This window comes from Homarus americanus, unplaced genomic scaffold (genome assembly GCF_018991925.1).
Source record: "Homarus americanus isolate GMGI-L3 unplaced genomic scaffold, GMGI_Hamer_2.0 scaffold51859, whole genome shotgun sequence".
Classification (NCBI taxonomy): Eukaryota; Metazoa; Arthropoda; class Malacostraca; order Decapoda; family Nephropidae; genus Homarus; species Homarus americanus.
In genome coordinates, this window is record NW_024711292.1 from 10,481,812 (window position 1) to 10,494,741 (window position 12,930).

The following is a 12,930-nucleotide window of genomic DNA, read 5'->3' on the forward strand; positions in this document are numbered from 1 at the left end:
ATCAGATTCCAATGGCACCTGCAGATATCCAGAAGACTGCCCTCACCACTCCGTTCGGTCTCTTAGAGTACGCCTACATGAATTTTGGACTACGCAATGCAGCTTAGACCTTCCAGAGTTACATTTACCACATGCTTTGCGACCTCGACTTTGTCACTGTCTACATAGACGATATTCTCGTCGCATCTCTGACGCCTGCCGGCCATCACCACCACCTACAGCTCCTTCTTCAACGCCTGCAGAACAACATGAAAGTTCATCCCGCCAAGTGCGTCTTCAGAGCCTCCTCCATCGACTTCCTCGGTCACAGAGTCTTGTCGAGCGGCATCCAACCCCTGCCACAGAAGGTAACTGCCATCAAGGAGTTCCACAAACCTGAAACAGCGAAGAAGCTCCGAGAATTCCTGGGTTTAGTCAACTACTACCACCTCTTCATTGCCCAGGCTACTAACATCCTCGCTCCTCTCCACGATCTTCTCAAGGGACTCCCCAAGACGTCTCACAAGTCTCTCATATGGACTCAGGAGGCTTTTACAGCATTCACCACTATCAAGCTGGCTCACCCTGCTAACAACGCCCGGACCACTCACAACAGACGCTTCCCTACTGCCGTGGGCGCCGTCTTACAATAGAAGATCAACGGAACTCTCATGCCCATTGCCTTCTTCTCACAGCAGTTTCAACCACCTCAACTCAAGTACAGCGCCTTCGATCGAGAGCTCCTGGCCATATATCTTGCTGTCAAGCATTTCCAGCATTTCCTTGAGGTCCGTCAGTTCACCATCTTCACTGGTCACAGGCCTCTCCTCCACGCCTTCCCTTCAGCCTCCCAGACACATACACTTCATGTTCTTCGCCACTTGGTTTACATCTCGGAGTTCAGCAGCGACATCCAGCATATCAAGGGCAGCCACAACGAGATCGCCGACACCCTCTCTCGTTGTATATCCAGCATTCTTCCCTCATCTCCACCCATGGATTACAGACAGCTCTCCGTAGCTCAAGAGAACGACGAAGACCTTTCAGCATACAAGACATCTCCCCCAGGTCTCGCCCTCCAAGAACTCCCTGTTCCCAGCACGAACATCAAGTTGTGGTGTGACATGTCCTGTGGGCAGCCTAGACCTTTCGTGCCTCACATCCACCGCCGCGCCATCTTCGACTGTATCCATGGTCTCAGCCACCCAGATGTATGGGCCTCCCAGCGCCTTCTCACGCAACATGTCGTCTGGCCCGGTATCAAGGCTGATACTCGTAAATGGACTGCCCAGTGCCTGGCCTTCCAGTCCTCTAAGATACATCGACACACATGGGCTCCCTTAGAAACCTTCCCTGTACCGAAAGGACGCTTCCAGGTAGTGCACCTCGACATCGTGGGACCTCTTCCATCATCCTGTGGTAACACCTACATCTTCACCTGCATTGATCGTTTCACCAGGTGGACAAAAGACATTCCCATGCCTGATGCTACAGCAGAGTCAGCCGTCTGCGCCTTCCTGTCTGGTTGGGTCACCCGTTTCGGTTCTCCCAAGACTGTCATCACTGACCGAGGAGTCCAGTTTGAGTTACAACTCTGGCATAGTCTCCTGCAGTTCCTCGGCACTTCCAGATACCGCACTACTTCTTACCACCCTCAATCCAACGGCATGGTAGAGCAGTTTCATCGTCAGCTGAGGGACGCCATCAAGGCACAGTACTACCCCTACAGCTGACCGGATGCTCTACCCTTAGTGCTCCTTGGCATCCGTGCATCACACAAAGAAGACATGGACTGCAGCCCAGCAGATCTCACTCTAGGCGAGCCCCTTCGTCTACCCGGGGACTTCTCACTTACTCCTGACCTTGACCACTTCACTCCTGCTGCCCGTCACGACCTACTGCAAACACTATGACAAGCAGTTTCTGCATTCAAAGCTACTGCCCCACGCCAGCCATCCCATCGCCATGAACACATCCCTCCTGCACTACTCAACGCTGAGTATGTCTTCGTCAGGCGCGATGCTCACCACAACCCTTCCCGGTTTTTGCACGGTCAGCGAAGTTCCTGACGATCATTCGCAATGGCAGACAGGACACCGTCAGCATCGATCGAGTGAAGCCGGCCACCTTACCCGTTGGGCGTCCAGCCCAGCATTACCCCCAACAAACCACGCCTGCACCAGTCTGCCCACAGTTGCCTTTTGCAGCACCACCTCTCCCACAACATTTCTGGGTACTCTCTTTTCATCCTAAGGTACCTACTGCTCCTGATACGGACCCTGCCCCTGACGTAGACTCTGCCCCCGATGAGGACCTGCATCCGGCTCTATGAACCTAGACACCCCACCCGGCGCCCCGGAGGACTTTGCACCTGCCGCGAACGAAGCACCACATTCCTCGCCTGTTCAACCTTCTCTTATCTACAACCCTCCTCCCTTTGCTTCTCCCACAGATTTCGTGTCACTAGACAGAGTCATCACCCGTAGCGGCCGAGTGGTTCACACCCCTGCCCATTATGTCTCACATATGGAATACAACCCTGCCGACAACAACTTTCCTGCAGCGCTCGGAAGGGAGGGGGAGAATTGTAGTGGATACTCTCCCCTACAATTGCCAACCGCCGTTTTGTCGCTGACCAGCCGACCCCGAGGCGAGTTTCTCAGCCCAAGTCTAGCTTTCGGACTGCGCAGTGATTGGCCAGCAGCGCCGCTCACTTCTGGCAGACTTGTATAAATGCCCTCAGCCTCGCCGTGAAGAGGATGCTACTCAACGCTCTCAAATAGACAAGACCTCCTCAACACACAGCAACTCCCTAGCACTGCATTGTACATATAATATATTTTATAGAAAACGCCGTTGTGAGTTTCCCTTCTCACCTCCATCCTTAGTGCGAGATCTGCAAGTAAACGCTACAACGTCATTCACTTTCATATTTTAATTATTTCCTAAGGGGACACGTAACATATTTTGAAATGAAAAACTATCCAAGATAACTTTTGTTAATTTTAGAGCTGGCTTTTAACTTCGTCAATATTGTATGCATTCATTTGATAAAGTGCATTTTATTTTCGTATCCTGTGAAGTGCGGCAGTTAGTTCCCAATTCCTCCGCTTGGCAGCTTGGGGGCTATGTCTAAACCTGCCATGCTGTTGTAGGGTTTCGTGATATAATGTTTTCTTATATAATATAAGTTATATGGTGAACAGTCTGGTGCTGGAGGTGCCGTGTGGTGAGCTGCTCAGTAGGCACGTTCGGTGAGTAGCGTGTTGAAGGAAGTGAGGTGCAGGAGCTTCGTTAGAAGATGTTGCCTGTTGCTGGCCTCCAGGTTGAATGAGAACAGGACAGCGAGGAGCTTGCTTGGAGGAGGTGTTGCGTGTTCAGGAACCGAGGCAGAATGAGGAAGCTGGTTGGTGAGGACGCTCAGAAGGACAGCTGGTGGGTCGCCATGCAGGGCAGACAGGCAGGCGGAGGAGAGCGAGGCCGCCAGGCAGCGGAGGAATGGTGTTGCGTGTTCAGGAAGAGAGGCCAGAATGAATCTCAATGGAGAGACAGAGCTTTACACAGCAGCCGTGAGTCAGCCGTGAGTCATGTAGGGAAAACCCAGGAAGTAGCCGGTCTTTTGACTCAGTTGCTGGGATACGGTGGCATCTGGCCCCCCTGGGCCGCTAGTTTGGTTGCTAGGGAAGACGTCGGGTGGCCTGCAGCTGCAGTTGTAGGGGAGACGTCCACTACAATGCCCCCTTCCTCCAGGCGGTGTAGGAGACTTGTTGTCTGTAGAGTTGCTTAGCACATGTGAGGCAGAACGGGCGGTGCATGCCTCATGTGAGACAACGACGATGGCGTGAATGGGCGGTCGCTGAATACAACTGTCTGAATACACTATCTGTGGGAGAAAGGAGAAAAGTGTGTGGAGGCGATGAATGTTGTGCTTCCCTCACGACAGGTACAGGGTCGTCAGATGCGCCTGCTGGGGTGTGTGGGGCCCTGGGTCAGGAGCAGGGGCTGCGTCAGCAGAGCGGATTAGGGCCCGTGACAGCAGCTGGGTCCAGACAGCAGCGGTGCAGGACATTAGCAGGGAGTACCTGAGGGAGAAAAGAGGGTGTGTGGGTCCGCACTCAGGAACAGAGCCGCGTCAGGGGCGGCAGGGATTACTGCTGGGCCGAGTCGCGTCTGAGGCAGGACAGTGTGTTGGGGTCGGTAGGATGTGGTGCTTTGGGCAGGAAGAGGAGCTGGTCTCTGCTTAGAGTAGCAGAGCTGCTTCTGTGTGGATAAGCCAGTCTTCCATGCTGCTTGAAGACTGGGAGCATGATCAGTGTCTCCTCCATCCTGTGTGAGTGCAGATCTCCGGGGGTCCATTTGTAGGGGTTTCGTGATATAATGTTGTCTAGCACTCAGGATGGATGGAAACTCTAAGGTGGTTTTCTTATATAATATAAGTTATATGGTAGACAGTCTGGTGCTGGAGGTGCCGTGTGGTGAGCTGCTCAGTAGACACGTTCGGTGAGTAGCGTGTTGAAGGAGGTAGATGTGCAGGAGCTTCGTTAGAGAAGATGTTGCCTGTTGCTGGCCTCCTGGTTGAATGAAAGCTGGACAGCGAGGAGCTTGCTGGGAGGAGGTGTTGCGTGTTCAGGAACCGAGAGCAGAATGAGAGTTGGTTGAGGAAGCTCAGAGAAGGACAGCTGGTGGGTCATGCTCTCGCTGGCGGGGCGAGGACCGCCAGGCAGGCGGAGGAAGCGAGGGCCGCCAGGCAGCAGCGGAGGAGGAGGTGTTCGTGTTCAAGTAGAAGGCCAGAATGAATCTCAATGAGAGAGACAGAGCTTATATACACAGCAGCCGTGGAGTCAGCCGTGAGTCATGTAGAGGAAACCAGGAAGTAGCCGGTCTTTTGACTCAGTTGCTAGGATACGGTGGCATCTGGTGACGCCCCCCTGGGCCGCTAGTTTGGTTGCTAGGAAGACGTATGAGTGGCCTGCAGCTCTACGCAGTTGTAGGGGAGACGTCCACTACACTGTATGATGCTATGGCTGCCCTATGTATGATTCCCTGCTCGTCAGAGCATTAATTTTCGTTCAAAGATTTCAGAATATATATATATATGTATATATATATATATATATATATATATATATATATATATATTTCATATATATATATATATATATATATATATATATATATATATATATATATATATATATATATATATATATATATATATATATATATATTTACATATATATATATATATATATATATATATATATATATATATATATATAATTATTTTATTATTATTATTATTATTTTTTTTTTTTTACGGGGAATAGCCCACCCGTGCACAGGTCATCGACCCACAACGGGGACTTTGGGACGAAAAACTAAGAGTAAAAATAAATTAAAAATAGAAACGAAAAAGATTACATTAATCTACACCACGAAGATGCCGGAAAACCAGCTTTTTGAAGTGAGATAGATTTTATGAATATGGAAACACAGAAGAAGGCAGAGCATTCCACAGTTTGGCTGTGTGAGGAAAGAAGAATGTACTATAACGGGTTATTCTAGTGTGACCGTCATCCACAGAGGCACCGCGGGCAAGACGAGTGTTACGAGCCCACGGCCTTGCCAGCAATACACAGGATGCCAAATCCCGTTAAATAACCTGTAAAAGAGAGTGTGAAACAACATTGCGGCGAAGAGAAAGGGAAGAGAGATTATCAACTAAAGTGGGGAGTTAATAAGACGAAATGCCTTTGATTCCACTCTATCTAACAGTTGGACAGAAGAAGAACCACCCCAGATATGAGAGCAGTACTTCAAGTTAGGATGAATGAATCCCTTAAATACGTGAAGCAACTGCTCAGGAGTGAAGTAGCTACGGCATCTGTACATCATTCCCAGCTTTCGGGAGGCAGCTTAAGCAATTTTGTGGATGTGCGGCTTCCATGACACATGAGAGGAAATGGTGAGACCTAGCATATCTATTTTAGAATTTGGCAGAATGATTGCGTCCTGGAATGTGATTGGTGGGAGATCAACTAATTTGGAAAGTGTAATTGGTAAATACTGAGTTTTATTACTATTTAATTTAACCAAGTTTCTACCTCCCCATTCAGAGATCCTGCACAGATCCGCATTGATAGATGTAATAATATCAGCTATAGAAACAGGTCTAGTTTGAGAATTAGGGGGAAGGGGAAAATGTGAAGAAGAGTGAAGAGTAGAATCATCAGCGTAAGAATGGATAGAATTAGTCGTAGTGTGAAGTAAATCATTGATAAAAAGAAGGAAGAGAGTAAGAGAAAGAACAAAACCCTGTGGACACCACTATTGGTAGAGAAAGGGCGAGAGATCGATCCCTCGACAACAACTGCCATGGATCGGCTCTCAAGGAAGCTAGAAATTAGAGAACAAAGTGGGGAAGAGAAACCATAAGAGGGAAGTTTAGAAAGCAAAGACTTTTGCCATACCCTGTAAAATGTTTTGGAGATGTCGAGGGTCACGAAGAAAGTTTCCCCATAATCCCTAAGAGAGGATGACCAAAGATGGGTGCAGTAGGAGAACAGATCACCAGTAGATCTCGCCTGGTGAAAGTCATACTGGTGATCCGACAAAAGAGAATGGAGCTCAAGGTGACGGAGAAAATGAGAGTTTAAGATATTTTCGAAAATCTTAGAGAGGGATGAAGTAAGGACAATGGGGCGATAGTTAGAGGGATTAGAATGGTCACCCTTCTTCGGGATGAGCTGAACCAAGGCATGCTTCCAAGAAGAAGGAAAAGTTTGGGTTTTGAGGCAAAGGCGAAAGAGGCGAGCAAGCACTTCAGCACACTCCCTCAGAGCACGAGGTGGTATTCCGTCCGGTCCATGCGTCTTACTCACATCCAACCTGGACACACCAGCAACCTTACGAGTGGAGATTATAGGAAAGTGCATAGGTTCAGTAGGAGGAGCAGGAGTAGGAGGGATAGAGTTGGAATCGTCTAAGGTGGAGCTAGGAAGAATTAGGTGCCAAAGAGATTGGCTTTATCGTGGGGAGAGTTGGCTATAGAGTTATCAGGTCGGAAGAGAGGAGGAAAAGAGGGAGTGCAAAAGTTATCATAGATATTTTTGGTTAAGGACCAGAAGAATTTACTAGAAGAACAGTTAGTCAGGACAGTGGTCTATCTTTTTATAAAATTCCTCTTGGCCCTACGAAGAATAGCTATACAACGATTCTTACCGGTGCAATTTAAAACATAGGTTATTAACAACTAAAGTTTGAGATAGTGCTGTTGGAGTTTGTCAGTACAGACACCCTCTCTTTCCCAGCGTCTTGTCCAATGATTGTTAGGTTCTAGTACCCAACACACGGTAGTAGTACTGAGGGTGTAAGGTTCTAGTACCCAACACACGGTAGTAGTACCGAGGGTGTAAGGTTCTAGTACCCAACACACGGTAGTAGTACTGAGGGTGTAAGGTTCTAGTACCCAACACACGGTAGTAGTACTGAGGGTGTCAGGTTCTAGTACCCAACACACGGTAGTAGTACAGAGGGTGTAAGGTTCTAGTACCCAACACACGGTAGTAGTACTGAGGGTGTCAGGTTCTAGTACCCAACACACGGTAGTAGTACTGAGGGTGTAAGGTTCTAGTACCCAACACACGGTAGTAGTACTGAGGGTGTCAGGTTCTAGTACCCAACACACGATAGTAGTACCGAGGGTGTAAGGTTCTAGTACCCAACACACGGTAGTAGTACTGAGGGTGTCAGGTTCTAGTACCCAACACACGACAGTAGTACCGAGGGTGTAAGGTTCTAGTACCCAACACACGGTAGTAGTACTGAGGGTGTAAGGTTCTAGTACCCAACACACGGTAGTAGTACTGAGGGTGTAAGGTTCTAGTACCCAACAAACGGTAGTAGTACTGAGGGTGTAAGGTTCTAGTGCCCAACACACGGTAGTAGTACTGGGGAGTATCAGGTTCTAGTACCCAAGACACGATAGTAGTACCGAGGGGTGTAAGGTTCTGGTACCCAACACACAGTAGTAGTACTGAGATTAGCCAAAGTTCTAATTACCCAACTTACACGGTAGTAGTACTGAGGTGTAAGGTTCTGGTATCAACACACGATAGTAGTACCGAGGGTGTAGGTTCTAGTACCCAACACACGGTAGTAATACTGAAGTGTAAAGTTCTGAAGTACCCAACACACGGTAGTAGTACTGAGGGTGTAAGGTTCTGAAGTAACAGTAGTAGTACTGAGGTGTAAAGTTCTAGTACTTAACCTTACACGGTAGTAGTGCCGAGATTAATGAGTTCTAGTACCCAACACATTGAAATAGTACCGGTGTAAGGTTCTAGTATCAACTTACGGTAGTAGTACTGAGGGTGTAAGTTCTAGTACCCAACTTACACGATAAAAATAGTACTGAGGTGTAGGTTCTAGTACCCAACACACGGTAGTAGTACTGAGGGTGTAAGGTTCTAGTACCCAACACACAGTAGTAGTACTTGCACAGGGTGTAGGTTCTAGTACCCAACACACATTAGTAGTACCGAGGGTGTAAGGTTCTAGTACCCAACACACGATGACGTGCAAAGTGTAAGGTTCTAGTACCCAACACACGGTAGTAGTGCACTGAGGGTGTAAGGATCTAGTACCTTACACGGTGAAAGTAGTACACCGAGGGTGTAGGTTCATCAACTTGCACAGTAGTAATGCTGAGTGTAAAAGATTCCTAGTACCCAACACACATTAGTAGTACTGAGGGGTGTATATAGTACCCAACACACGGTAGTAGTACTGAGGGTGTAAGGTTCTAGTACCCAACACACAGTAGTAGTACTGGATGTAAGGTTCTAGTACCCAACACACGGTAGTAGTACTGAGGTGTAGATTTCTAGTACCCAACACACAGAGAAGTAGTACACTGAGGGTGTGGAGTTCTAGTACCCAACACACAGTAGTAGTACTGAGGTGTAAGGTTCTAATTTTAACCTTTTCCCACAGTAGTAGTACTGAGGGTGTAAGGTTCTAGTGCCCAACACACATTAGTAGTACTGAGGGTGTAAGGTTCTAGTACCCAACACACGGTAGTAGTACTGAGGTGTAAGTTCTAGTACCCAACACACAGGAAGTAGTACTGAGGTGTAGTTCTAGTACCCAACACACGAGTAGTACTGAGAGTGCCAGGTTCTAGTACGTAACACAGCCAGTAGTACTGAGGTGTAAGGTTCTAGTACCCAACACACATTAGTAGTACTGAGGGTGTAAGTTCTAGTACTAACACACAGTAGTAGTACCGAGGTGTAGATTCTAATTACTTAACACACGGTAGTAGTACTGAGGTGTGAGTTCCTGAAGTACCCAACACACGGTAGTAGTACTGAGGGTGTAAGGTTCTAGTACCCAACACACAGTACTGAGGGTGTAAGGTTCTAGTACCCAACACACAGTAGTAGTACTGAGAGGTGTAAGGTTCTAGTGCCCAACACACGGTAGTAGTACTGAGGGTTGAGTTCTAATTGCCCAACACACATTAGCAGTAGTACTGATTAATAAGGTTCTAGTACCCAACACACGGTAGTAGTACCGAGGTGTAGGTTCTAGTACTTAACACACGGTAGTAGTACTGAGGTGTAGTACCCAACACACATTGAAGTAGTACCGAGATTAATGAGTTCTAGTACCCAACACACACGGTAGTAGTACCGAGGTGTAAGGTTCTAGTACCCAACACACGGTAGTAGTACTGATTGTAAAGGCTCTAGTACCCAACACACGGTAGTAGTACTGAGGGGGTATCAGGTTCTAGTACCCAACACACGATAGTAATTACTGAGTGTGTAAGGTTCTAATGCCCAACACACAGTAGTAGTACACGAGGTGTAAGGTTCTAGTACCCAACACACGGTAGTAGTACTGAGGGTGTAAGGTTCTAGTACCCAACACAGTAGTAGTACCGAGGGTGTAGGTTCTGAAGTACCCAACACACGGTAGTAGTACCGAGGCTGTAAGGTTCTAGTACCCAACACACAGTAGCAGTACTGAGGTGTAAGGCTCCTGAAATGCCCAACACACAGTATTAGTAGTACTGAGGGTATCAGGTTCTAGTACCCAACACACGATAGTAGTAGTGAGTGTGTGAGTTCTAGTACCCAACACACAGTAGTAGTACCGAGGTGTAAGGTTCTAGTACCCAACACACGATAGTAGTACCGAAATTATGGGTTCTAAATACCCAACACACAGTAGTAGTACTGAGGGTGTAAGTTCTAGTACCCAACACTGCGGTGAAGTACCGAGGTGTAAAGGTTCTAGTACCCAACACACGATAGTAGTACTGAAGTTAATAAGGTTCCTAATCACCCAACACACAAGTAATTGCCACGAGGGGTGTAAGGTTCTAGTGCCCAACACACGATAGTAGTACTGAGGGTGTATGAAGTTCTGAAATACTTAACACACGGAAGTAGTACTGAGGGTGTAAGGTTCTAATGCCCAACACACAGTAGTAGTACCAAGGGTTGTGGATTTCTAGTACCCAACACACGGTAGTAATGCCGAGGTGTGAGTTCTAGTACCCAACTTTACGGAAGTAGTACTGAGGGTGTAAGGTTCTAATGCCCAACACATTGGCCAGAAACACTGAGGTGTAAGGTTCTAATGCCAACACACACGGTAGTAGTACCGAGGTGTAAGGTTCTAATGCCAACACACAGTAGTAGTACTGAGGGTGTAAGGTTCTAATGCCCAACTTACACAGTGGCAAAATACCGAGGGTGTAAGGTTCTAGTACTTAACACACGGTAGTAGTACCAAGGTTATGGATTTCTAGTACTTAACACACATTAGTAGTACCGAGGGTGTAAGGTTCTAGTACCCAACACGGTAGTAGTACAGAGGGTGCAAGTTCTAGTACCCAACACACGGTAGTAGTATCGAGGGGTGTGAGTTCTAGTACCCAACACGGAAGTAGTACTGAGGGTGTAAGGTTCTGATACCCAACACACGGTAGTAATTGCTGAGGGTGTAAGGTTCTGAGCACCCAACACACGATAGTAGTACCAAAGGGGTGTAATTCTAGTACCCAACACACATTAGTAGTACTGAGATTATTAAGTTCTAGAGTACCCAACACACGGTAGTAGTACTGGTGTAGGTTCTAGTACCCAACACACGGTAGTAGTACTGAGGGTGTGAGTTCTAGTACCCAACACACGGTAGTAGTACTGAGGTGTGAGTTCTAGTACCCAACACACAGTAGTAGTACCGAGGGTGTGAGTTCTAGTACCCAACACACGGTAGTAGTACTACAGGGGTGTAAGGCTCTAGTACTTAACACACAGTAGTAGTACCGAGGTGTAAGGTTCTAGTACCCAACACACGGTAGTAATGCTGAGGGTGTAAGTTCTAGTACCCAACACACATTAGTATTGCCTGAGATTAATAAGGTTCTAGTACTGACACACGGTAGTAGTACCGAGGGTGTAAGGTTCTAGTATAACACACGGAAGTAATGCTGAGATTGTAGTTTCCTGGTACCCAACACACGATAGTAGTACCGAGGGTGTAGGTTCTAGTACCCAACACACAGTAGTAGTACAGAGGGTGCAAGGTTCTAGTACCCAACTTACACGGTAGTAGTACCGAGGTGTAAGGTTCTAGTACCCAACACACGGAAGTAAGTACTGAGGGGTGTAGGGTTCTAGTACCCAACACACAGTAGTAGTACTGAGGTGTAAGGTTCATGCCCAACACACGATAGTAGTACCGAGGGGTGTAAGGTTCTAGTACTTATACACAGTAGTAGTACTGAGGGTGTAAAGTTCTAGTACTTAACACACGGTAGTAATGCTGAGGGTGAGTTCTAGTACCCAACACACACAGTAGTAGTACGCACTGAGGTGTAAGGTTCTAGTACTCAACACACGGTAGTAAAACACTGAGGGTGTAGGCTCTAGTACCCAACACACGGTAGTAGTACTGAGGTGTAAGGTTCTAGTACCCAACACACAGTAGTAGTACTGAGGGTGTAAGGTTCTAGTACCCAACACACAGTAAGTAGTACCGAGGGTGTAAGGTTCTAGTACCCAACACACAGTAGTAGTACCGAGTGTGTAAGGTTCTAATGCCCAACACACAGTAGTAATAGTACTGAGGTGTAGGTTCAAGTACCCAACACACGGTAGTAGTACTTCGAGGTGTAAGGTTCAGTACCCAACTTTTGATAGTAGTACCGAGGGTGTAGGTTCTAGTACCCAACACACGGTAATGTAGTACCGAGGGGTGTGGAGTTCTAGTACTCCAACACACGGTAGTAGTGCTGAGGTGTAGGTTCTAGTACCCAACACATTGGTAGTACCGAGGTGGGTTCTAGTACCCAACACACAGTAGTAGTACTGAGGGTGTAGGTTCTAGTACCCAACACACGACAATGGTACCGAGGGTGTAGGTTCTAGTACCCAACACACATTGTAGTAATTACTGAGGTGTAAAGGTTCTAGTACCCAACACATTAGTAGTACTGAGGTGTAAGGTTCTAGTACCCAACACACGGTAGTAGTACTGAGGTGTGGGTTCTAGTACCTTTTATTAGTAGTACTGAGGGTGTAGGTTCTAGTACCCAACACACGATAGCGTGAGTACTGAGGTGTAAGTTCTAGTACCCAACACACGGTAGTAGTACCGAGGGTGTAAATTCTGAAGTACTTAACACACGGTAGTAGTACCGAGGTGTAAGGTTCTAGTACCCAACACACAGTAGTAGTACCGAGGGTGTAATTTCTAGTACCCAACACGATAGTAGTAGTACTGAGGGTGTAGATTCTAATTACCCAACACACAGTAGTAGTACCGAGGGTGTAAGGTTCTAGTACCCAACACATTAGTAGTACTGAGGGTGGGTTCTAGTACCCAACACGCAGTAGTAATTACCGAGGGTGTAAGGTTCTAGTACCCAACACA

General features: G+C 47.3%; 1 protein-coding gene across 1 annotated transcript; it reads left to right on the plus strand.

Annotated features, from left to right (window-relative positions):
* The first annotated feature begins 248 nt into the window (after positions 1–248).
* Positions 249–632, plus strand: LOC121866396 (uncharacterized mitochondrial protein AtMg00860-like). Its single transcript, XM_042366083.1, has one exon. It carries the CDS (start codon positions 249–251, stop codon positions 630–632), a length of 384 nt encoding a protein of 127 aa, XP_042222017.1.
* Positions 633–12,930: the final 12,298 nt, after the last annotated feature.